Raw genomic sequence first — 26545 nt, forward strand, 5'->3', positions numbered from 1 at the left:
CCCTCACCTTTCTCTAATAGCACTGTGGCTACAGCTAGCAGTGTAAGGGCCATGTTTCACTCCACAATCAACAGCTGTTTAGTTTACTGCCTGTGTTAAAGGCTGGTCTGAATGTTCCTTACAGAGCTGGTACAGTTCACCATCACAAAGTGTGGATTATGAGTGACACTTACTGTCAGCATTAGCGCAGATCAATGACACAAATAAAATTGTAGTTGTAGTATCTTTTTATTGGTTATTTTAACACTCAATCTCTGATATTACAGCAAATTAACATTTCTCATTGGGAAATCTGTATCTGCAACTATAAAGCTTTATTATTTTTCATCATTTTAACTTATTTTTTATATCCCTTAGCCGTGGTGGAAATTAACCGCTTCCATTGAAGAGGCAGGAAATCAGGGAGCTGCGGGCGGCTCGTTACAGGGAGAGAGAGAACATAATCTTTCTTCAGGCGTGATACCAGCCATCCCGTTTTAACAATGTCAGTGACTGAGGCTCCTTGTCAGCAGTGGGATGAATAAAATTAAGCCCACATTATTCTGAAGGAGCACTGGCACTCATCCTGTCCCCCACCAAAAAATAATTCATCTCTTATTCGGGACTCTGATGCTGTCCCGCCAGGTTTTATTGAGCAAAGGGCCCGCGGTTGTTGCTTCACCCGACAGGCTGTTGTTCCCCATCCATTGAAGAGGCTGCAAATCAGGGAGCTGCGGGCGGCTCGTTACACAGAGAGAGAGAGAAATTAATCTTTCTTCAGGCATGATACCGGCCATCCCGTGTAGCAGGGAAATTGCACAATCCGGGTGAAATCGGCCGAACCAGTGTAAAAGATCGCAGAAACTCGAGCATAAGTTCTGTCAAGCATCAACCGAGATTTCCGGGATCTTTAACCCTGGTTTAAAAAGCTTTCTGTCCGAAGCTGGCGCCGCCCACAAAACTGGCCACACCCCCAGATAGAAATAACAAGGATGGTGAGTTTCCGCCCATTGCGTCCATTTGCAACCTTTCGAGGAGCGTTTTCAAATTGAGCTGGTTTTCTGAGGTGCCCAGGCACTAGTAGGCACAATTTAATAGGTTTTACATCTTAAAAATATTTAAATTATTAAAAGTCTGACTAGTGTACAACAATAAAACTTATAACTGGTTCAGTGTAGATTTTAAAGCCATTTTCATCATCTTAAATCAGGTAAAGCACAGCTGAAAGACTGACTAAAAATATTAAATTTTGCAGGTTACATCCATTTTCAGCTGTATCAATAAAGCTGCACCAATTGCCACTCTTAAATATATCAATGAATATTTTGAATGCAAAAAATAACTGATTATATTCTGTTACACTGACTGACTGCACTGGTTCTTGGAAGATTTTACGTTTCTGATTAAGCAAATGCATTTAGTGGAAACTTAAACTGTAAGCTAACCAGCGTAACTTCAAGTGCAATTTGCACCCAAAGCAGAAACTCTACCCGCTGTGTTTAGTTTTAGCTTGGAGAGTCGTCGTTGATTTAGATAGAAAGACGTAATTCACAAAGAGCACTTAGATATTCTTCATTGTCACAATCAAACTCCAAGGCCTTTTCAAAGCACTCAATAGCTTCACACTTCTCCCCATCCAGCTGGTGCAGTAACCCAAGAACACCAAAGGCCTTGCTGTCTCTGGGATTCCTGTCAATTTGTTTTGTTGCAATCTTTCTCAAGTTTTCGCGACACAATTGCCATTCCACTGTGTCACGTTGGATTTTAAGTCCTTCCAGAAAATAGCTGATGGCATTTGATTCAGATCTTTTGTGATGCAGTTCAAATAACCCAAACTGCACATTTACTGCCTGCTTATTATCAGGATGAATATCCTCTAATTTCAGTAGATTACTGTAAATCTCCTCTGCTTTGAGATATTCTCCATTTAATGAACAGATTCCTGCAAAATCCAGTTGTGCAAAAATAAATGTTAATGGGCGGGGCTCAAATGCCTTTTCAAAATGGTACTTGCATAGTTTGATCAACTCAGCTTTCTGTTGAAAAGCAGCATTGCGAGGGTCTTTGCTGCTTGGATATTTGATCAGTTGAAATAGTTTTTTTCTGTAACACAGACCTATTTGGTGGTGTATGAAGGTAGAGTTTGGGGTAATTTCTAATGCTTTCTTCAATAGCTCCACAGCTTTTTCCACATCTCCTTCTCTTCTGTAAAATTTTGCTGCATAACGAGTTACATATAGAAGATCAGGGGACTTCTGCAATGCTTGTTCAACTAATTTCAGTGCTTCCTCATTTTGATTGAACTCTTGTAGTTTTAGAGCCAACATCACCATGGCTACAGAGTCATCTGGATCAAGTTCCAGCACACGTCGCAACTGCTTCACTGATTGGCTGCGGTCACCACTCTCTGGGGTACCAGAAAACCCTTCCAGACGGAACAGAGCAGTCGCATAGCCAACGTTCCATTCAGTGTCATCAGGATCTTCCTCCAGAGCCTTCTCAAAACATTCCTTTGCCTCTTCATAATATTTCCTGGAAGATTTCAACAGTGACCAACCCTTCTCCCCGTATACTTCAGGTATCAGTGCTGTATACCGAGAGCCATCAGTAAATTGTTTACAGATCATCTCCAGCTTGTCGAGGTAGGACTGGGCCTCTGTCAGTTGGCCCATGTGATAATATACCCAGGCATAGTTTCCATAGGTGATGATGCTTCTTCTTTCAAATTCATGTTCATGGTTCTCCCTCAGAATCTTTTCAGCTTCCTTTAAGTTTTGAATTGCCTCTTCACAGTTGCCTTGCAGACAGTTTACAAAAGCGAGGTGGTTGTAAGACCTGGCCTGATATTTCACACCAGCCTGTATTGAATCTTGCAATCTATACTTCATGTCGTCCAAGTCAATGTTTTCTTTCTGTGGACCCCACGTGAATTGACATTGAAGCTGATCGAGCTTCACTTTCAACAAATCCTTCTGTGTGTTGCTGCAAGAGAACAAAATTCATCAAAACCCATCTCAGACTGGCTGTGTCACCCCCTCCCCTCTCTCCGGTTTCTTTAACTAAAGCCTTCTCCCGACTCCTGGACCCACTGACCATGAAATCTCTGGTCACACAAAGGTGACCTCTGCAAAAACCACTGCAAAAGGAAAAGGTATGACTGCAAATCTCAGCTGTACTTACACTGGTCTCCTTCATGCTGGCTGATGTACCAGCTCCTGGACATTTAGTCTTCTCACCCAATGTGCAGCATCGCCTCAAACACCTCCACTCCCAATGATATGAACAGGAACATTGGTTGAAGTACTCAGTCTGCCTGTTGGTTCACCCATTACATCTCCTTCTCATTCCATGCATTCCATTCTGAAATGGGAGTTCCTCACTAAAAAGGTCAGAGCTCATTCTAAAACACTCTCCCTCTCACATTGGCAGTCCAGGTAACTCTCCACTAAACAGATCATCAACCTGGTCCTCCACAGGGACCCTGCTGTCTGTGAGCAGGTCATTCCCCACCCCAACATGCGGAAGGAGAACCTAGAGGTCTTTAAAATTATGAAAGGTTATGATAGAGTAGACCCAGAGAAAGTGTTTCCACTGTGAGGAGGAGCAAAACTAGAGGCCATCAGTGTAAGATAGACACCAAGAAATCAAATAGGGAATTCAAAAGAAACTTCTTTACCCAGAGAGCGGTGAGAATGTGGAACTCGCGACCATAGGGAGTGGTTGAAGTAAATAGTATCGATGCATTTAAGGGGAGACTGGATAAGCATATGAGGGAGAAGGGATTAGAGGGTTATGCAGATAGAATTAGCTGAGGAAAGACAGGAGGAGGCTCGAGTGGAGCATAAACCAGCATGGACTGGCTGGGCTGAATGGCCGGTTTCTGTGCTGTGTATCCTATGTAACACTCTCTAATCCCATCCTTAAAGCAGAAAAGAAGGCCCAACACAAAGATATCAGCATTCTGAAAGACCATGTTTCATGAACTGACTCTTACCCTGCTGAAAATCTTCCACCATGCCATCCTCCAGATGGGATGTTAAACCAAGGCAGCCTCTGCCTATTCCAGTGGATCAAGTGGACCTCATAGATTCTATGGCATTATCCATGAATTCTGTGTTCCTCTAACTTGGGCTCGTGTCCTTCCCCCACTTCACCCACTGGTGGTGGCCGAGCCATCAGCCCAGACAGGCCCGATACTCTGGAATTCCCTCGCTGAACCTCTCCACCTCACTCTCCTCCTTTACAATCTCCTATCTCTTTGACTAAGCTTTTGTCATCGCTCTAATCATCCTCTTCTTTGCCTCGGTGTCCATTGTTGTCTGATTACGTTGCTGTGAAGCACCGTGGGATGTTTTACTCGGTGAAAAGTGCTATATAAATGCCAGTTGCTGTTGTTGTGTAAACTGAGTTGTCACATTTCCCGAGAAAACAACAGTGACTGCACTGCAAAATAATTCACTGAATGTGAAGCACTTTGGGACATTTCTGAGAGGTGTGATAAGGTGTTACATCAACAAAAATTCTTTCTTCCTTGCTGTTAAACTCACGTCGATACACTTCATCCCCCAGCCATCCCAGCTTCTCCTTGCACTCTACTCCGCCGGCCTCTTGTTCCTGTTGGCTCTCGTCTCCCTCCCCCCACAATCCAAGCTGTCATTCTTACCCCTGCCCCAGTTCATGGTGGCTTTCCTCCCTTTGCTGCTCCGTTCAAACTGCTGCACCTGTCCTTTCCCCCAGTTCATGTCAGCACTCTTCTCCCCCCGCTCCCATTCTCAATGTAAGTCAGCACTTTTCCTTCTCCTACACACTTTAAGCTGGCACTCTCCTCCTGCATTTCATGCTGTGTCCATCCCCCCATCCCAGTCCATGCTGTACTCTCCCTTTGCTTTATAGTTCAGGTTGCTTTAGTTTGGATATATGAAAGTGCTGGAAATCACTATTTTACATTAGTAGATCCCTTCTAGATTCCCATGGAACACAAAGTGAAACTTTCTTTCTTCAAACTCTGGATATGACCTGAGGGCACTTACAGAATACGCCTTTCCACCACAGTATAATATTCAAGTTTAACTTTGTACTTTCAACAGAGCCCAGTCAAAAGTAATGTAAATTGTTGTTTGAGTTATAATCCTATGAACAGGTCTGCCTTTTGCCTCATGTTTACTGACTATCACCAGTCTTGGTGCAGCAGTGTTCCCTTATCTGTGTGTCTCACTGTGAGCCACTAATCCCAGCTCTCTGCATTTCAACTGCTTTGTAATGTAAGCTACTTTATTTCTGAAAACTAGTTGCTTGTTCGATAGTCTACACGTAAATTTAAATAAAGGAGGAATTCCAATGACCGTTACCTCATAGTGCTGATCGATGGACAATGCGTTGAATTCCCTTTTCAGCTCCAACTGTACTTCCAATGGAGAGTTGATCGAGAAATGTGTTTGTTGTGTGGTTTTCCAGCTCATTTATACTGTCCAATCATTGATCGCTATGAATCATTGTCTGAATGTGAATAGAAACTAAATGTAGAAAACGAAACTAAGAACCAATGTGTTTATCCAAGAAATAGAGGTGCCAGCAGAGTAACATTGTGTGCTGTCACAGAATTCTATGGAATCTATTATCAACATCGGATGGTTTCATAACAGAAAAAGACCACTTGGCCCAAACGGCCCAACTCTGCCTGCTCACCATTTCCCTCAGTCTCCTCTAGTTGTCTTCTGAACCCACTTATATTATAGGCTCCAATGACATTTCACTGATCACTTGCTCCATCTTTCTCTTGCCCTTTATAAGGCTGCAACCAGTTACTTTGCTGGAAGAATGGCTGAGGCACAGGCAACTTTGAGGGCGTCAGTATTGGAATGGCTCTGATTTTCTGAGATGAATCCATGGTGAAGTGAGGGCTGGAAGAGCAAGATTGTTGGACATTGAGGGCAGGAGATCCCATTGAGGGTGGTGTCGGCTGTCTGGGGTGAGATGGCAGAAATAGTCAGTGCTGCCTTCACACAGTGGTGGAGGAGGTTCAATGACCTCATAAGGGTAGCTAATTCAAGTCAAGTTATTCATACAATATACATCCTCTATCACTCAGAACCTCACTCACATCTATCCCTCTCATACTCTTTATCAGAATCTGGGTGTCAGAGGAACTCACTTCTGAAAAGGGAAACCTCCAAACACTCAAGCACCTTCTTTGTTCAAATCTACTGTCCCAACTCACGTTGCCTGCCACACAGGCTACAACTAGTCTACAAGGTCACATCACTTGAAGGAATAATGTACCTGCTTATCTCAGCATCATGGGATACACACATTCATATTGGGGAAAGTTTGTACACCTTTCACATACTGTTAACATTGTAGGAAATACAACCAGAGCTAAAGAAATAGAACCGAGGGAAGGAGCAGCAGATCCTGAGCACACATGAAGAGGAGATGTCTTACATCGTGGGCAAGGAGACAGGAGAACCTGTGCAAAGGGTGAAATTGGAGGCACGATGGCAGCAGAAGGTTGGAAAAAGTTGGGAAATTCTCATCATAGGTAGTCTCAGATTTATTTGCTTTCTCAAAGCAGCTCAACAACAGTACACTCAGCAATTACTGCTTTAAGGGGGAATGTCACCGTGCGTGCGGTTAAACAAGCTTTTCTTTGTTTCACATCAGAGGGAATGCATTCAGTCAAGGAGCCAGCCATGATGATCATCACCCATGCACTTCCGCTGGAGATTAGCTGCTGGAACCACAGCCACATCTGCTGTCACATGGACCATTTCCCATATCTCGGGAGCCTCTTATCAACAAAGACAGACATTGATGCGGAGATTCAGCATCGCCTCCAGTGCGCCAGTGCAGCCTTCGGCCGTCTGAGAAAAAGTGTATTTGAAAATCAGGCCCTCACATCTCCCACCAGGCTCATGGTCTACAGGGCTGTAGTAATACCCAACTCCTGTATGGATCTGAGGCATGGACGATGTATAGAAGACACCTCAAGTCGCTGGAGATATATCACCAACGATGTCTCCGCAAGATCCTGCAAATCCCCTGGGAGGACAGACGCACCAACATCAGTGTCCTCGACCAGGCTAACATCCCCAGTATTGAAGCACTGACCACACTCAATCAGCTTCGCTGGGCAGGCCACATAGTTTGCATGCCAGATACGAGACTCCCTAAGCAAATGCTTTATGCGGAGCTCCTTCATAGTAAACGGGCCAAAGGAGGACAGCGGAAACGTTATAAGGACACCCTCAAAGCCTCCCTGGTAAAGTGCGACATCACCACTGACACCTGGCAGACTTTGGCCAAAGACCGCCCGAGGTGGAGAAAGTTCATCCGGGAGGGCGTTGAGCTCTTAGACTCTCAACGCAAAGAGCAGGAAGAGACCAAACACAGGCAGCGGAAGGATCGCGTGGCAAACCAGCCCCACCGACCCCTTCCCTCGACGAATGTCTGTCCCACCTGTAACAGGGTCTGTGGCTCTCGTATCGGACTATTCAACCATCAAAGGACTCACTTTGGGAGTGGAAGCAAGTCCTCCTCGATTCCGAGGGACTGCCTATGATGATGATGATGATGATGCTGTCACTTCCTCACCAATTGCAGCATGGCATTCGAATTGTACCAGCACCAGCACAGATAGTGGAGGAAATAGTTGATGGGTCAAAAGGGTTTTCACAGGGTGAAACATAGAAACATAGAAAATAGGTGCAGGAGTAGGCCATTCAGCCCTTCGAGCCTGCACCACCATTCAATAAGATCATGGCTGATCATTCCCTCAGTACCCCTTTCCTGCTTTCTCTCCATACCCCTTGATCCCTTTAGCCGTAAGGGCCATATCTAACTCCCTCTTGAACATATCCAATGAACTGGCATCAACAACTCTCTGCGGCAGGGAATTCCACAGGTTAACAACACTCTGAGTGAAGAAGTTTCTCCTCATCTCAGTCCTAAATGGCCTACCCTTTATCCTAAGAATATGTCTCCTGGTTCTGGACTTCCCCCATATCGGGAACATTCTTCCTGCATCTAACCTGTCCAGTCCTGTCAGAATTTTATGTGTTTCTATGAGATCCTCTCTCATTCTTCTAAACTCTAGTGAATAAAGGCCTAGTTGATCCAATCTCTCCTCATATGTCAGTCCAGCCATCCCTGGAATCAGTCTGGTGAATCTTCGCTGCACTCGCTCAATAGCAAGAATGTCCTTTCTCAGATTAGGAGACCAAAACTGAACACAATATTCCAGGTGAGGCCTCACCAAGGCCCTGTACAACTGCTGTAAGACATCCCTGCTCCTATACTCAAAGTCCCTAGCTATGAAGGCCAACATACCATTTGCCTTCTTCACCGCCTGCTATACCTGCATGCCAACTTTCAATGACTGATGAACCATGACTCCCAGGTCTCATTGCACCTCCCCTTTTCCGAATCTGTCGCCATTCAGATAATATTCTGCCTTCGTGTTTTTGTCCCTAAAATGGATAACCTCACATTTATCCACATTATACTGCATCTGCCATGCATTTATCCACTCACCTAACCTGTCCAAGTCACCCTGCAGCCTCTTAGCGTCTTCCTCACAGCTCACACCGCCACCCAGTTTAGTATCATCTGCAAACTTGGAGATATTACACTCAATTCCTTCATCTAAATCGTTAATGTATATTGTAAAGAGCTGGGGTCCCAGCACTGAGCCCTGCGGTACTCCACTAGTCACTGCCTGCCATTCTGAAAAGGACCCATTTATCCCGACTCTCTGTTTCCTGTCTAACAACCTATCCACGTCAGTACATTACCCCCAATAACATGTGCTTTGATTTTGCACACCAATCTCTCATGCGGGACCTTGTCAAAAGTCTTTTGAAAGTCCAAATACACCACATCCACTGGTTCTTCCTTGTCCATTCTGCTAGTTACGTCCTCAAAAAATTCCAGAAGATTCGTCAAGCATGATTTCCCTTTCATAAATCCATGCTGACTTGGACCGATCCTGTCACTGCTTTCCAAATGCGCTGCTATTTCATCCTTAATGATTGATTCCAACATTTTCCCCACTACTGATGTCAGGCTAACATATCTATAATTATGCGTTTTCTCTCTCCCTACTTTTTTAAAAAGTGGTGTTACATTAGCTACCCTCCAGTCCATAGGAACTGATCCAGAGCCGATAGACTGTTGGAAAATGATCACCAATGCATCCACTATTTGTAGGGCCACTTCCTTCATTGCGAGAGGGATGGAGTACAAAAGCAGGGAGGTCCTGCTGCAACTGTACAGGGTATTGGTGAGGCCACACCTGGAGTACTGCGTGCAGTTTTGGTCACCTTAAGGAAGGATATACTAACTTTGGAGGGGGTACAGAGACGATTCACTCGGCTGATTCCGGAGTTGAGGGGGTTACCTTATGATGATAGATTGAGTAGACTGGGTCTTTACTCGTTGGAGTTCAGAAGGATGAGGGGTGATCTTATAGAAACATTTAAAATAATGAAAGGGATAGACAAGATAGAGGCAGAGAGGTTGTTTCCACTGGTTGGGGAGACTAGAACTAGGGGGCACAGCCTCAAAATACGGGGGAGCCAATTTAAAACCGAGTTGAGAAGGAATTTCTTCTCCCAGAGGGTTGTGAATCTGTGGAATTCTCTGCCCAAGGAAGCAGTTGAGGCTAGCTCATTGAATGTATTCAAATCACAGATAGATTTTTAACCAATAAGGGAATTAAGGGTTACGGGGAGCAGTCGGGTAAGTGGAGCTGAGTCCACGGCCAGATCAGCCATGATCTTATTGAATGGCGGAGCAGGCTCGAGGGGCTAGATGGCCTACTCCTGTTCCTAATTTTTATGCTCTTATGTTCTTATGTAGTACTCTGGGATGCAGACTATCAGGTCCCGGGGATTTATTGTCCTTCAATCCCATCAATTTCCCCAACACGATTTCCCGCTTTATAAGTATATCCTTCAGTTCTTCCTTCTCACTAGACCCACTGTCCCCTGGTACATTCGGAAGATTATTTGTGTCTTCCTTCGTGAAGACAGAACAATTTGTTCAATTGGTCTGCCATTTCTTGTTCCCCATTATGGGCCCAAGTTTCGAACCACACCTAAAACGCGCAGCCCGGGCCTGGATACCCGTTTTTCGCGCCACAAAGTGCGCCTAAAAAAAACTTACCTATTCTCCACCTCCCTGCAGGTCCTCTGGAGCTGGGCACGGCACAGCACGAGCTGTGGAGGGCGGAGCCAGGTCCCTGCGCTGAAAACAGTGCCGGGACCTCTGCACATGCGTGCTACAGTGGGCGCGTGTGTGCAGTAGCTCCAGGCTCCCAAAACTGCAGGAGGAGGCCCGAAGCACCCTAGCCCTGGCCGAATGGCCTCACTGGGGCTGCGTGCATAAGGCTCCACCCACCTGACCGGACCCGACCCGACCTCTGCTCCCCCCCCCCCCGGACCTCCACGACTCTCCCACCACCCCCCCCCCCGGACCTCCGCGACTCTCCCACCACCCCCCCGCCGGACTTCCGCGGCCCCCCCCAGAGACCCGACGCCACTTACCTGTAAATCCAGCCCGAAGTCTTGTGCCCGGCCATTCATCATCCTTCTCTCCCTTCCCCCCCCTCCTCTCTCCTTCCCTCCCTCCCTCCTCTCTCCTTCCCTCCCTCCCTCCTCTCTCCTTCCCTCCTGCCCTCCTCTCTCCTTCCCTCCCTCCCTCTCTCCTCTCTCCTTCCCTCCCTCTCTCCTTCCCTCCCTCCTCTCTCCTTCCCTCCCTCCCTCCACTCTCCTTCCCTCCCTCCCTCCTCTCTCCTTCCCTCCCTCCCTCCCTCCTTCCCTCCTCTCTCCTTCCCTCCCTCCTCTCTCTTTCCCTCCTTCCCTCCCTCCCTCCTCTCTCCTTCCCTCCCTCCTCTCTCCTTCCCTCCCTCCCTCCTCTCTCCTTCCCATCCTCAACTCCCTCCTCTCTTCTTCCCTCTCTCCCTCCTCTCTCCTTCCATCCCTCACCCCCTCCTCTCTCCTTCCCTCCCTCCCTCCTCTCTCCTTCCCTCCCTCCCTCCTCTCTCCTTCTCTCCCTCCCTCCTCTCTCCTTCCCTCCCTCCATCCTCTCTTCTTCCCTCCTTCCCTCCCTCCTCTCTCCCTCCCTCCTCTCTCATTCTCTCCTTCCCTCCCTCCCTCCTCTCTCCTTCCCTCCCTCCCTCCTCTCTGCTTCCCTCCCTCCATCCTCTCTCCCTTCTCCCCCTCTCCCCCCTTCTCCTCGCCCCTCCTCTCCTCCCCCCTCCCCCTCCTCCTCCACCCCCCTCCTTCTCCTGCCCCCCCACCCCCCCATCTCCTCCCCCTCCCCCTTCCCCCCCTCCTCCTCCTCCTCCCCCTCCCAGCCCCCTCCTCCTCCCCCTCCTCCACCCCTCCCCCTCCCACCTCCCTTCTCCCCTTCTCCCCCTCCCACCCCCCTTCTCCCCCTCCCCTCGCTGTCAGAAACAGACATTGACAGACAGAGAATGAGAGAGACACACACACAGACAGACAGAGAGATAGAGACACTGACAGAGACACACTGCGGGGGCCGTCCCAGCACGCTGTTGGAGGACTCCCGGTGCTGCAGTTGGTAAGTAGAAAATGTTTTATTTATTGATTTTTAAAATTTTTTAAAATTTCTTATTAATTATTTTTAATTGATTTATTGGTTGATTTATTGATGTATTTATTATTTATTATTGATGATGGCTCTTTATTTGTAAAATTGAAGTGTTTAATGTTTGTAAACTTCCCTTTAAACCCCCCACCGCATTCCCTCCGCCTAATTTGTAACCTACGCCTGATTTTCTAAAGGTTTTTTCGAACGTACAAAAATCTTCACTTACTCCATTCTAAGTTAGTTTGGAGTAAGTTTTCACTGCCTAAACTTTGAAAACAGGCGTAAGTGGCCGGACACGCCCCCTTTAGAAAAAAAAAATTCTGTTCCAAAGTGAAACTGTTCTAACTGACCAGAACTGGAGCAAACTAAATGCCGAGAATTTGAATTTCTAAGATACTCCATTCTAAACCAAAAAAACAGGAGCAACTCAGGCTGAAACTTGGCCCCTATAAGTTCGCCTGAATCTGCTTGCAAAGGACCTACATTTGTCTTCACTAATCTTTTTCTCTTCACATATTTATAGAAGCTTTTGCAGTCAGTTTTTATGTTCCCTGCAAGCTTCCTCTCGTACTCTATTTTCCCCTCTTAATTAAACCCTTAGTCCTCCTCTGTTGAATTCTAAATTTCTCCCAGTCCTCAGGTTTGTTGCTTTTTCAATTTATATGCCTCTTTCTTGTTTTAACACTATCCTTAATTTCCCTTGTTAGCCACGGTTGAGCCACCTTCCCTGTTTTATTTTTACTCCAGACAGGGATGTACAATTGCTGAAGCTCATCCATGTGATCTTTAAATGTTTGTCATTTCTTCTCCACCATCAACTCTTTAAGTATCATTTGCCAGTCTATTCTAGCCAATTCACGCCTCATACTGTCGAAGTTACCTTTCCTTAAGTTTAGGATCCTAGTTTCCGAATTAACTGTGTCACTCTCCATCTTAATAAAGAATTCGACCATATTATGGTCACTCTTCCTCAAGGGGCCTCGCACAACACGATCGCACAACATAATTAATCCTTCCTCATTACACATCACCCAGTCTAGGATGGCCAGCTCTCTAGTTGGTTCCTTGACATATTGGTCTAGAAAACCATCCCTAAGACACTCCAGGAAATCCTCTTCCACCGCATTGCTACCAGTTTGGTTTGCCCAATCAATATCTAGATTAAAGTTGCCCATGATAACTGCTGTACCTTTATTGCACACATCCCTTATTTCTTGTTTGATGCTGTCCCCAACCTCACTACTACTGTTTGGTGGTCTGTACACAACTCCCACTAGCATTTTCAGCCCTTTGGTATTCTGCAGCTCCACCCATACCGATTCCACATCACCAGACTAATGTTCCTCCTTACTATTGCATTGAAGTAGCTGCCTTGGGAGGAAGCGATTGGACAGGAGACTGAGTTGCCATGGTACCAGCAAGCCAGCAAGCAGCAGAACAAAGAGCATAAGAGGCCTGAGTTCCCAATTCTTTGTGGCTTTCTCAGTACAGCTGTGTTCAAAAATGTGGTTCAAAAGCCCTCTAACGTGATACAGCCATCAGTCCGGGCAGCACGAGAACCCTGAGGGCAACACGTTCAATCCCAGACCAGTGACACTGAGGTGGGAATACGACCAGGAATAAGAGTGGCATCCCGACTGGAAGATAAAGGATCTGGCCAGCTGTCCACTGCAGGTTAGTCGTCCCCACAGACCAATCAAATCACTAGAGTAGTTTTCAGGATATGGGTCATGTGATTCCGATGGACCAATCGAATCTCTAGGAATTAACACTGAAGTGGGCCCAAAAGTTAACAATTTGAATATAATGATCGATAAAAGTTGGAATGAAGCAGAAAAGCTTGCACCGTGCTAGGATTCTACCTGAACCAAAAGACTACACAGATCAAGCATGTTATTTGAGATAAAAATACAAAGGGATTCATTAATCCCCTTGTTTGGCACAGGTCGTTCCATTCAATTCAGACATCCTGTGTAATCGATATTCTGGAGGATATTTCTGAAGTAATAGGCTCGATTGACAGCCAGGTTTGTGTGGAAGACTTGAGCCAGGTGTGTGAGAGGGTCACGGCCATGGATCTTTGTAGACCGTTGATGGACAGCTCTGTATCTCTGCTGACTTCAGGCTGACTGTTGAACTGAGTGCAGGTGGCCAAGTATAAGCCCCGTGTCGCAATCTGCAGGGTTTGTGAGCGAAGGCTTGTGTTTGGCCATCTGCCCAGTCTGAAACCAGTAGAAATACAGGGCTATTGAGAGAACCCTGTGGTATGTGAGAAACAGAGCAAATGTGTGTCAAGGGCTAATTTAATGTCAAGGTCGCAGGAGATGATTTCTTCTTGTTTTAATTCCCAGAGGAAGAATAAAGTCTACATTTACTATAAATCTATTGTTTATGTTCAGTAGTGTTCACAGATTTGTTTAAATTTGTCCTGTGCTTTATAGACTGAGCTGTGATCTGATAGTATTCCCGATGAGATCTCATGGCAGCACACGATATATCCAGTAAGACAGAGTACTATGACAAGAGTTCTCTATTCAACTCACTGGAGATACTGTATTTACCGTAATACAGGATGGGTAAAGGGACACCCAGGTCTGCTTATGAGAGTGGCCAGCGACAGCGAACCCTCGGAAATATCTAACAGAAAAACTCAGGAAAGTAACCCATCATCTGAAGAGACTGTTGATTATAAGACTTTTTGGAGCATCAAGTGGCTGAAGATTGTTTCGATACACACAGCTGTTATATCTTCGAATTCATGGAATGTACAGCACAGAAACAGAGCGTTCGGACAAACTGTTTTATGCTCCACAAAAGCCTCCTCCCACCCTACTTCATCTAACCCTATCAGCATAACCATCTATTCATTTCTCCCTCAGGTACTTATCTAAATTCCTCTCTTTAATATGAAGTACTCTGCGATGTCTCCCACACACAAGGAACGCAATATAAATGCAAGTTTCAGAGCTGGACGGCATGAGGGAAGAGCCAACAGCACAAAAATTGCCCAATTGAACATGTCCTGCCAATCTCACTGATAGGATGTTGCTGTGAGAAATGGAAGAAATAAGATTGGGATTTCTAAGAACATGTACTCTGACAAGAACATGAATAAAGGACAGCAGACAAGTCCTTGACTCTTCACCATAACTCCCGCCATTTACTGCTCAGTCTATGTCGAGGAGTTAATGATGCCTGAATTTAACTCACCAAACTACCTAACATTAACCAGTTCAGAATGTATTAGCCTTTATACTACTAACCTCCAATTAGGATCTGCATGAGCTACTGAGTGAATGAATTAATCCCTTTTCCCAATGACCAAAGAGGAAGTCAGACAGTAAAGTCAAGAGCTAAAAATTGGCTTTGGGGTCCTGTCTACATAAGAGGACTCCGACTAACGTTCATTTAGGAGGCTACTACTGACATATTGGGACAGGAGTAGGCCAGTTAGCCCCTCGAGACTGTTCCACCAGTCAATTTGCTCATGGCTGATCTGTAACTTAACTCCATTTACCTGCCTTGGTACCGTAACCCTTAATAACCTGGCCACACAAAAAACATTTCAACCAGAGTTTTGAAATTTTCAACAGATCTAGTCGCAACAGCCTTTTGGGGAGTGTGTACCAGATTTCCACTCCCCTTCGTGTGAAGAAGTGCTGTCTGGCATCTCCCCTGAATGGCCTCGATCTAATTTTAAGGTTATGGCCCCTTGTTCTGGACTCTCCCACCACAGATAATATAGTCTATCTATATCTAGCATAAAAAATTCTTCAATCATCTTAAACACCTCAATTAGATCAGCTCTTAATCTTCTTTATTCAAGAAAATCCTCCAGAATCTTCTCAAATATTCCTTTGCCTCTTCATAGAATGGATCAGCAGAAGTCAATGGTGACCAACCCTTCTCCACGTACACTTCAGGTATCAGTGCTGTATACCAAGAGCCATCAGTAACCCCTTTGTAGATCATCTCCAGCTTGTCGAGGTAGGACTGGGCCTCTGTCAGTTGGCCCATGTGATAATATATCAGGCATATGGGCCCAAATTTCCCCAGGAGTTGCTCCGTTTTTTTTTGGAGCAACTAGATTGTTTTGGAGTAACATAAAAATCGCAATTGTCCCCATTTAATCTGCTCCAGTGTAAGTGAGTTAGTTAGGGTTTTTTTTGTTTATTTTTTTCAAAAGGGGGCCTTACCAGGCACTTATGCCTGTTTTGGCAAGTTTAGCCAGCTAAAACTTACTCCAAACTAACTTAGGCAAGCGTATGAGGCCACTTGTGTCTGCTCAGAAAAATCTTGTGGTGAATTAAGAAATCAGAGCAGGTCGCCTCCCAATGACAGAGTTATTTTAGGAATGCTAGTTTTTTTTAAAAATCCCAAGCCATGAGACTGGACAGGGATTAGGTGCTATCAGCCTGATTAAACTGAGTATATTGTTAGTATATTAAAGTACTGGAAAATCTTAGTAGATTCTTTTCCCCCCCGCCTTCGTGCGCCGGATCAAAACTCTTCCCTCCCCCGATCAAAACTCTTCCCTCCCCCCGATCAAAGCTCTTCCCCTCCCCGCCATGATCAAAACCTTTCCCCCACCAACCTGTCTCTTGTAGCCCCCAGCGCGGGAAGGCAGTGACCGGCCTGTGCGGCAGGCCACTCGGCCCGGGATAGGGGCAGCGTGCTTCGGGCCCCTCCCACACAGCCTGCAGAGCGTCGCAGAGATTCGGGCTACGAGGAGCTACTGCACATGTGCGCACACTCGAGCGTGCATGTGCAGAGGTCCCGGCACGGTTGTCAGCGCCGGGACCTGGCTCCGCCCCTGGATCCAGTTGCCTCGCTGCGCCACCATCGAGGAGAGACTGGGGAGCGGCCAAACTCGGCCTGAAGATTTTTGGCGCCCTTTTTGTTCCAGGAAAGCGGCGCACCTCTGGTGAGTGCGGCAGAAATCTGTACTGACCAAATTTGGGCCCATAGTTTCCACAGGTGGTGATGATGCTTTTTTTCAAATTCAAATTTATTCTCCCCCAGAATCTTTCCGTCTTCCGTTAAGTTTTGAATTGCCTCTTCACAGTTGCCTTGCAGACAGTTTACAAAAGCGAGGTGGTTGTGAGACATGGCCTGATATTTCACACCAGCCTGTATTGAATCTTGCAATCTATACTTCATATCGTGCAAATCAATGATTTATTTCTGTGGGCCCCACATGGAGTGATATTGTTGCTGCAAGGGAACACAATCTTTCATAATCCATCATATCTGCAATTCTAACTCGTTCATCTTGCATTTTTGATCCTCTTGTTTAATTCTAACACTGGCCTTTGAGTAGCATTAGATGTCGCAGCAGGGATATTTATCAATGGTACGTTATTAATTGTAAGAAAAACATTTTGCAGGCTCTCTTCTGAATAAGGTTCTCTGCTGAATATTAGGGCCTGCGTCTCCGGGCAAACAATATCACCAGATGAATCCCCCGTTCTGCAAACTGTCCCTGAATAAAACGTTGAGTGATTATAATTAATTATCGCAGGCACGGCTGATGCTTACAATCAACAACCTTGGTGATCACATGATGCTGGCCCCGCCCACCATGTCGTCAAACCGGGGGTGACCAATCATTGATGGCACAACTGACCAATCAACACAAGGGAAATTGAGCTGCATCGATGTCATAAATGAATCAGACAGAGGCAAGACCCATGGCACTATTTCGAAGAAGAGCATTGGCATTACTGCAGTGTCTCTCAACCAACATCACTAATGCTGTTTGTGGGAGCTTGCTGTGCACAAATTGTTTGCCGTGTTTCCTACATTACAACAGTGACTACACTTCAAAAAGTGCTTCATTGGTGTAAACGCTTTGTGACATCCAGTGGTCGTGGTAGTCTTTCTTAGTTTCTTATGATACGAGGTGTGTGTGGGGGGATGATTCAGATTGTGTGTGTGTGTGTTTGTGCTGATACAGGGTGTGTGTGTGTTTGTGTGTTTGTGTGTGTCGGGGGGGGAGTTGATACAGGGTGTGTGTGTGTGTGTACGTGTGTGTGTGTGTGTGTGTGTGTGTGTGTATGTGTGTGTGTGTGTGGTGATGATACAAGCTGTGTGTGTGTGTGGGGCGATGATACAAGCTGTGTGTGTGTGTGGTGATGATACAAGCTGTGTGTGTGTGTGTGGCGATGATACAAGCTGTGTGTGTGTGTGGGCGATGATACAAGCTGTGTGTGTGTGTGGGGCGATGATACAAGCTGTGTGTGTGTGTGTGGGGCGATGATACAAGCTGTGTGTGTGTGTGTGGGGTGATGATACAAGCTGTGTGTGTGTGTGGGGCGATGATACAAGCTGTGTGTGTGTGTGTGGCGATGATACAAGCTGTGTGTGTGTGTGTGGGGCGATGATACAAGCTGTGTGTGTGTGTGGGGTGATGATACAAGCTGTGTGTGTGTGGGGCGATGATACAAGCTGTGTGTGTGTGTGTGGGGCGATGATACAAGCTGTGTGTGTGTGTGGGGTGATGATACAAGCTGTGTGTGTGTGGGGCGATGATACAAGCTGTGTGTGTGTGTGTGGGGTGATGATACAAGCTGTGTGTGTGTGTGTGGGGCGATGATACAAGCTGTGTGTGTGTGTGGGGCGATGATACAAGCTGTGTGTGTGTGTGGGGTGATGATACAAGCTGTGTGTGTGTGTGTGTGGGGCGATGATACAAGCTGTGTGTGTGTGTGGGGTGATGATACAAGCTGTGTGTGTGTGTGGGGCGATGATACAAGCTGTGTGTGTGTGGGGCGATGATACAAGCTGTGTGTGTGTGTGGGGTGATGATACAAGCTGTGTGTGTGTGTGGGGTGATGATACAAGCTGTGTGTGTGTGGGGCGATGATACAAGCTGTGTGTGTGTGTGTGGGGCGATGATACAAGCTGTGTGTGTGTGGGGCGATGATACAAGCTGTGTGTGTGTGTGTGGGGCGATGATACAAGCTGTGTGTGTGTGTGTGTGGGGCGATGATACAAGCTGTGTGTGTGTGTGGGGCGATGATACAAGCTGTGTGTGTGTGGGGCGATGATACAAGCTGTGTGTGTGTGTGTGTGGGGCGATGATACAAGCTGTGTGTGTGTGGGGCGATGATACAAGCTGTGTGTGTGTGGGGCGATGATACAAGCTGTGTGTGTATGTGTGTGGGGCGATGATACAAGCTGTGTGTGTGTGTGTGTGGGGTGATGATACAAGCTGTGTGTGTGTGTGTGGGGCGATGATACAAGCTGTGTGTGTGTGTGGGGCGATGATACAAGCTGTGTGTGTGTGTGTGTGGGGTGATGATACAAGCTGTGTGTGTGTGTGTGGGGCGATGATACAAGCTGTGTGTGTGTGTGGGGCGATGATACAAGCTGTGTGTGTGTGGGGCGATGATACAAGCTGTGTGTGTGTGTGGGGCGATGATACAAGCTGTGTGTGTGTGTGTGGTGATGATACAAGCTGTGTGTGTGTGTGTGTGGGGCGATGATACAAGCTGTGTGTGTGTGGGGCGATGATACAAGCTGTGTGTGTGTGGGGCGATGATACAAGCTGTGTGTGTGTGTGTGTGGGGCGATGATACAAGCTGTGTGTGTGTGGGGCGATGATACAAGCTGTGTGTGTGTGGGGCGATGATACAAGCTGTGTGTGTGTGTGGGGCGATGATACAAGCTGTGTGTGTGTGGGGCGATGATACAAGCTGTGTGTGTGTGGGGCGATGATACAAGCTGTGTGTGTGTGTGGGGCGATGATACAAGCTGTGTGTGTGTGTGGGGTGATGATACAAGCTGTGTGTGTGTGTGGGGCGATGATACAAGCTGTGTGTGTGTGGGGTGATGATACAAGCTGTGTGTGTGTGGGGTGATGATACAAGCTGTGTGTGTGTGGGGTGATGATACAAGCTGTGTGTGTGTGGGGTGATGATACAAGCTGTGTGTGTGTGTGGGGTGATGATACAAGCTGTGTGTGTGTGTGGGGCGATGATACAAGCTGTGTGTGTGTGGGGTGATGATACAAGCTGTGTGTGTGTGGGGTGATGATACAAGCTGTGTGTGTGTGTGTGTGGGGCGATGATACAAGCTGTGTGTGTGTGTGTGGGGCGATGATACAAGCTGTGTGTGTGTGGGGCGATGATACAAGCTGTGTGTGTGTGTGTGTGGGGCGATGATACAAGCTGTGTGTGTGTGGGGCGATGATACAAGCTGTGTGTGTGTGTGGGGTGATGATACAAGCTGTGTGTGTGTGTGGGGCGATGATACAAGCTGTGTGTGTGTGGGGTGATGATACAAGCTGTGTGTGTGTGGGGTGATGATACAAGCTGTGTGTGTGTGTGGGGTGATGATACAAGCTGTGTGTGTGTGTGTGGGGCGATGATACAAGCTGTGTGTGTGTGTGGGGTGATGATACAAGCTGTGTGTGTGTGTGTGGGGCGATGATACAAGCTGTGTGTGTGTGTGGGGTGATGATACAAGCTGTGTGTGTGTGTGGGGCGATGATACAAGCTGTGTGTGTGTGTGGGGTGATGATACAAGCTGTGTGTGTGTGTGGGGCGATGATACAAGCTGTGTGTGTGTGTGGGGTGATGATACAAGCTGTGTGTGTGTGTGGGGCGATGATACAAGCTGTGTGTGTGTGTGGGGTGATGATACAAGCTGTGTGTGTGTGTGGGGCGATGATACAAGCTGTGTGTGTGTGGGGGGCGATGATACAAGCTGTGTGTGTGTGTGGGGCGATGATACAAGCTGTGTGTGATCGCTGATCTTGACTGGCTCCCGTTTGACAACATCTTAATTTAAAAACCCTTAACCTTGTTTTCACATCCCTCCATGGCCACGTCCCTTCCTATCACTGTAGCTTCTACAGGCCCTACAAGTCTTCGCGATCTCTGCACTTCCAATTCTGGCCTCTTGCACCTCCCCGATCTTAACCGCTCCAACCTCGGTCACCATGTCTTCAACTGCCTGGGCCCCAAGCTCTGCAACTCCCTCCCTAAACCTCTCCACCTAACTACCTCTCTCCCTCTTCTTTTGTAAGAAGCTTCATAAAACCAACCTCTTTGCTAAAGCTTTTGGTCATCTGTCCTGATATTTTAATGCCTTTTATGGACCGAGATGAAAATTGCTGGCTCACTAAAACTCCTTACTTAAAATTAATACTTTTTTTCATTGTCAGAGACATAATTTTATATCTATAGTAGCCTTATGTACAGATTATAGTTGTCAATGTCAAAACTGGGATCTTCAGCCTCTTCAGAGTCTTCCAAGCCACGGATGCATCCCACGATTTTCGAAGATGCTGAAGACAGACATGCGCATAACAGGCGATTAGGAAATGGAATCCATCGTCACGGCAACTGGTACAGTGGGATGAAGCACAGCATTCGAAACACCACAGGAAAAGTAGTGAAGGATAGTGAGAGACAGCAGGGAAGGTGCAGAGAGACAGCGGGGAAGGTACAGAGAGACAGCGGGGAAGGTACAGAGAGACAGCGGGGAAGGTGCAGAGAGACAGCGAGGAAGGTGCTGAGAGACAGTGGGGAAGGTGCAGAGAGACAGTGGGGAAGGTGCTGAGAGACAGGGGGGAAGGTACAGAGAGACAGCGAGGAAGGTGCTGAGAGACAGGGGGGAAGGTGCAGAGAGACAGTGGGGAAGGTGCTGAGAGACAGCGGGGAAGGTGCTGAGAGACAGGGGGGAAGGTGCTGAGAGACAGCGAGGAAGGTACAGAGAGACAGTGGGGAAGGTGCAGAGAGACAGGGGGGAAGGTGCTGAGAGACAGGGGGGAAGGTACAGAGAGACAGCGAGGAAGGTGCTGAGAGACAGGGGGGAAGGTGCAGAGAGACAGCGGGGAAGGTACAGAGAGACAGGGGGGAAGGTGCAGAGAGACAGCGAGGAAGGTGCTGAGAGACAGGGGGGAAGGTGCAGAGAGACAGGGGGGAAGGTGCAGAGAGACAGGGGGGAAGGTGCTGAGAGACAGGGGGGAAGGTACAGAGAGACAGGGGGGAAGGTACAGAGAGACAGCGAGGAAGGTACAGAGAGACAGCGGGGAAGGTGCAGAGAGACAGCGAGGAAGGTGCTGAGAGACAGGGGGGAAGGTGCAGAGAGACAGCGGGGAAGGTGCTGAGAGACAGCGGGGAAGGTGCAGAGAGACAGTGGGGAAGGTGCTGAGAGACAGGGGGGAAGGTGCTGAGAGACAGGGGGGAAGGTACAGAGAGACAGCGGGGAAGGTACAGAGAGACAGGGGGGAAGGTGCTGAGAGACAGGGGGGAAGGTGCTGAGAGACAGGGGGGAAGGTGCTGAGAGACAGGGGGGAAGGTACAGAGAGACAGTGGGGAAGGTACAGAGAGACAGCGGGGAAGGTGCAGAGAGACAGGGGGGAAGGTGCTGAGAGACAGGGGGGAAGGTGCTGAGAGACAGGGGGGAAGGTACAGAGAGACAGCGGGGAAGGTGCAGAGAGACAGGGGGGAAGGTGCTGAGAGACAGGGGGGAAGGTGCTGAGAGACAGGGGGGAAGGTACAGAGAGACAGCGGGGAAGGTACAGAGAGACAGCGGGGAAGGTGCTGAGAGACAGGGGGGAAGGTGCTGAGAGACAGGGGGGAAGGTACAGAGAGACAGGGGGGAAGGTACAGAGAGACAGGGGGGAAGGTGCTGAGAGACAGGGGGGAAGGTACAGAGAGACAGTGGGGAAGGTACAGAGAGACAGCGGGGAAGGTGCTGAGAGACAGTGGGGAAGGTACAGAGAGACAGCGGGGAAGGTACAGAGAGACAGCGAGGAAGGTGCAGAGAGACAGCGGGGAAGGTGCAGAGAGACAGTGGGGAAGGTGCTGAGAGACAGTGGGGAAGGTGCAGAGAGATAGTGGGGAAGGTACAGAGAGACAGGGGGGAAGGTACAGAGAGACAGCGGGGAAGGTACAGAGAGAGCAGGGAAGGTGCAGAGAGACAGCAGCAACCAGGAAAGCTGCAATCTGTATGATAAGACTGAAGGAAGGACGCCTGCATGCCTGATGACGTCACCTGAAAGCTGCAACTTGTAAGATAAAACGCGGTAAACATCCTCTTTCCTGTGTGTTTCTGGCCATAGGCCCATGGCTGCTGTGTTCAGTCTGAGTAGTCAGAAATTCCCTCCCTAGACCTCTCTACCTCTCTCTCCTCCTTTAAGATAATCCTTAAAACCTACCACTTTGACCACCGATAGGTTACCGGTCCGAATGTCTCCTTCTTTGGCTTGGTGTCAATTTTGCTGTCAGTGGAGAGGGTGATATGGGTCACTGTCGCCCTGACCTGCCGATGCTGTCAGTGGAGAGGGTGATATGGGCCACTGTCGCCCTGACCTGCCGATGCTGTCAGTGGAGAGGGTGATATGAGCCACTGTTGCCCTGACCTGCCGATGCTGTCAGTGGAGAGAGTGATATGGGTCACTGTCGCCCTGACCTGCCGATGCTGTCAGTGGAGAGGGTGATATGAGCCACTGTCGCCCTGACCTGCCGATGCTGTCAGTGGAGAGGGTGATATGGGTCACTGTCGCCCTGACCTGCCGATGCTGTCAGTGGAGAGGGTGATATGGGTCACTGTCGCCCTGACCTGCCGATGCTGTCAGTGGAGAGGGTGATATGAGCCACTGTCGCCCTGACCTGCCGATGCTGTCAGTGGAGAGGGTGATATGAGCCACTGTCGCCCTGACCTGCCGATGCTGTCAGTGGAGAGGGTGATATGAGCCACTGTCGCCCTGACCTGCCGATGCTGTCAGTGGAGAGGGTGATATGGGTCACTGTCGCCCTGACCTGCCGATGCTGTCAGTGGAGAGAGTGGATTAGGTCACTATTGCATCGACTTGCCGATGTGATTGTTGTGATGCATGAACGGCTCTGGTCTGTCCGTCGTCGCCCCACGCCCTTTGCCCTTTGCCATTGTGGGAGGGGCTGCTCGCTCTGGTTCCGGGTCACCTTGGATCATCAATACCAACACCTGCCTCCAGGAAGAGGGGGTGCCAATACACAGTGACACACCCCAGATTCCGCCAGATGGCCCCTCACATACCTCTACCTCCTGCCCCTGGAGAGCACCCACCCCACACAGAGCCCCCTCACCTCCTGGTTCATCCTTCCCACACCCACACCCAGCTGTCAGCCGGCCATGCAACAACACATCCTCGCATCCCACTGACTGATCCTGGTGGATCGGAGGCCCTGCTGTTGTGTCAGTCGCAGGCCGGCCTCGCTCTGCTTTTCACCGCTACTCTTTCCAGAACTTCCGTACCGCCGCCATCTTTATGCTGCTTATGGTTTTCACAGGATGCGCACACAGCTTCGAAGACACTGAAGAGACAGAAGTTGCTGAAGGTGCCGTCTTGGCAAGATAACTGGAACTGCGCAGGCGCGAGAGATTCATTTCGTTGCCAGGAAATGCAACCAAAGAAAAAAGAAAAAGGAAATAAAAGTGAGGGGCTCCAGTCCAGAATACCCAGAGCGACCAAACTGTGTACGTGAATGGAAACAGGGACACTGATCTACATAGGTGTGGTCATATAACAAGGACAGGATAGATTGGCCTTGGTAAATAACCAGAAGCCATTTGAAAGGTAGAATATCAGAGGGCGCACTGCTGGAGGTATTTCCATGGGAATGAAGAGTCCGGAGATGTGCAGAATGGATCACGGGGCATAAAAACAGTGGGGAATTTGGAGGTCATTTTAAGATCCAGAAGCGGCAAAGAAATGGAGGAAACCCTGTTACTGGCCAGGAAACACAAGGCAGCAAAATAAAGCTGAAAAAACAGTAGTACAGAGTCACATGGAGTTGATGGCAGAAAATACAGATTTAAGCATGGTTGGGGATTGGGCAGTGGTGGAAACCAGATTTAAGAATGTCCCGGGGAAAATACAAGATCTCATTGAAACATATAAGATTCTGCAGGGGATTGACAGTGTAGATGCTGAGAGGTTGTTTCGCCTGGCTGGAGAGTCTAAAACTAGGAGGCATAATCTCAGGATAAGGGATCGGCCATTTAAGACTGAGTCGAGGAGGAATTTCTTCACTTTGAGGGTTGTGAATCTTTGGAATTCTCTACCCCAAAGGGCTGTGGATGCTGGGTTATTGAGTATATTCAAGGCTGAGATAGATAGAGTTTTGGACTCTAGGGATATGGGGATCGGGCATGATCTTATTGAATGGCAGAGCAGGATCGACGGGCCACATAGCCTACTCCTGCTCCTTATTCTTATGTTCTTAAGTAGCATTAAACTTGAAGTTAGGCTAAAATAGACTCATTATTCGAGGGAGAGGAATTTAAACAGTAGGGGCCCAAGTTTCGGGCCGCGCCTAGAGCGGAGCAGCCCCGACCTGGACGCCCGTTTTTCGCGCCACAAAGTGCGCCTAAAAAAAACTTACAGATTCTCCGGCACCCTGCAGGTCCTCTGGAGCCGGGCGCGGTGCTGCACAAGTTGTGGGGGGCGGAGCTAGGTCCCTGCGCTGAAAACAGTGCCGGGACCTGTGCACATGCGCGCTACAGTGGGCGCGCATGTGCAGTAGCTCCAGGCGCCCAAAACTGTGTGGGAGGGGCCCGAAGCACGCAGCCCCTAGCCCTGGCCGAATGGCCTCACTGGGGCTGCGTGTATAAGGCTGCCTCCCACGGCCAGCTCCTGCTTCCTCCCGACCCGACTTGACTCCCGTTTCCCCCCCACCCGCCCCCGGACCGGATCCGACCCGGTCTCCCCCCGACCTGACCGCGCTCCCCCCAACCCGACCCGCGCTCCTGACCCCGGACCCTGGACCCAACCTGAACCAACGCCACCTACCTGTAAATCTGGTGCTGGGGACAGGCTCTGCCCGAAGTCTTGGGCCCGGCCGGATCAACCTCCCTCCCCCTTCTCCTTCCCCCCCTCTCCTTTCACCCACCCTCTCGTTTCCCCCACTCTCCTTTCACCCCCCTCCTTTCCCCCCTTCTCCTTTCCCCCTTCTCCTTCCCCCCCACTTCTCCTTCCCCCCCTTCTCCCCCCTTCCCCTTCTCCTCCTCCCCCCCTTCCCCTTCTCCTCCTCCCCCCTTCCCCTTCTCCCCCCTTCCCCTTCTCCTCCTCCCTCCTTCCCCTTCTCCTCCTCCCCCCTTCCCCTTCTCCTCCTCCTCCCCCCTTCCCCTTATCCTCCTCCTCCCCCCACTTCCCCTTCTCCTCCTTTCCCCCCTTCTCCTTTCCCCCTTCTCCTTCCCCCCCCACTTCTCCTTCCCCCCCTTCCCCTTCTCCCCACTTCCCCTTCTCCTCCTCCCTCCTTCCCCTTCTCCTCCTCCCCCCTTCCCCTTATCCTCCTCCTCCCCCCACTTCCCCTTCTCCTCCTCCTCCCCCTTCCCCTTCTCCTCCCCCTTCCCCTTCTCCTCCCCACTTCCCCTTCTCCTCCCCCCTCCCCTTCTCCTCCCCCCTTCTCTCCCCCCCTCCCCCTTCTCCCCCCTCCCCGTCTCCCCCATCCCTCCCCCTTCCCTCCCTCCCCCTCTGCCTCCCTCCCCCCCTCTCTCCCTCTACCCCCCTCCTCCCCCTCCCTCACTGTCAGAAACACAGACACTGACAGACAGAGAGTGAGACACACACAGACAGACAGACAGACAGAGAGATCGAGACACTGACAGAGACACACTGGGGTCTGGGGGGGGGGGGGTGTCCCAGCACACTGTTGGAGGGCTCCCGGTGCTGCAGTCGGAAAGTAGAAAATGTTTTATTTATTGATATTTAAAAAAAAATATATTTCTTATTAATTTTTTTGGATTGATTTATTGGTTGATTTATTGATGTTTTTATCATTTATTATTGATTATGGCTCTTTATTTGTAAAACTGAAGTGTTTAATGTTTGTAAACTTCCCTTTAAACCCCCCTCCCCCATTCCCTACGCCTGATTTGTAACCTACGCCTGATTTTCTAAAGTGTAGACAAGGTTTTTTTGAGCGTACAAAAATCTTCACTTACTCCATTCTAAGTTAGT

The 26545-nt window shown here is 48.7% G+C and overlaps 1 protein-coding gene across 1 annotated transcript; it reads right to left on the minus strand.

Annotated features, from left to right (window-relative positions):
* Positions 1 to 226: 226 nt before the first annotated feature.
* LOC139259574 (interferon-induced protein with tetratricopeptide repeats 5-like) lies at positions 227 to 2937 on the minus strand. The gene has a single exon (XM_070875070.1). It carries the CDS (start codon positions 2865 to 2867, stop codon positions 1509 to 1511), a length of 1359 nt encoding a protein of 452 aa, XP_070731171.1. The 5' UTR covers positions 2868 to 2937; the 3' UTR covers positions 227 to 1508.
* Between the last annotated feature and the right edge of the window lie 23608 nt (positions 2938 to 26545).

The sequence above is a fragment of the Pristiophorus japonicus genome, chromosome 3, assembly GCF_044704955.1.
Source record: "Pristiophorus japonicus isolate sPriJap1 chromosome 3, sPriJap1.hap1, whole genome shotgun sequence".
In the NCBI taxonomy this organism is placed as follows: domain Eukaryota; kingdom Metazoa; phylum Chordata; class Chondrichthyes; family Pristiophoridae; genus Pristiophorus; species Pristiophorus japonicus.

Coding starts and splice junctions, on each gene's coding strand:
- LOC139259574 (XM_070875070.1), bottom strand. CDS start 2,867: ATGAAGTATAGATTGCAAGATTCAATACAGGCTGGTGTGAAATATCAG.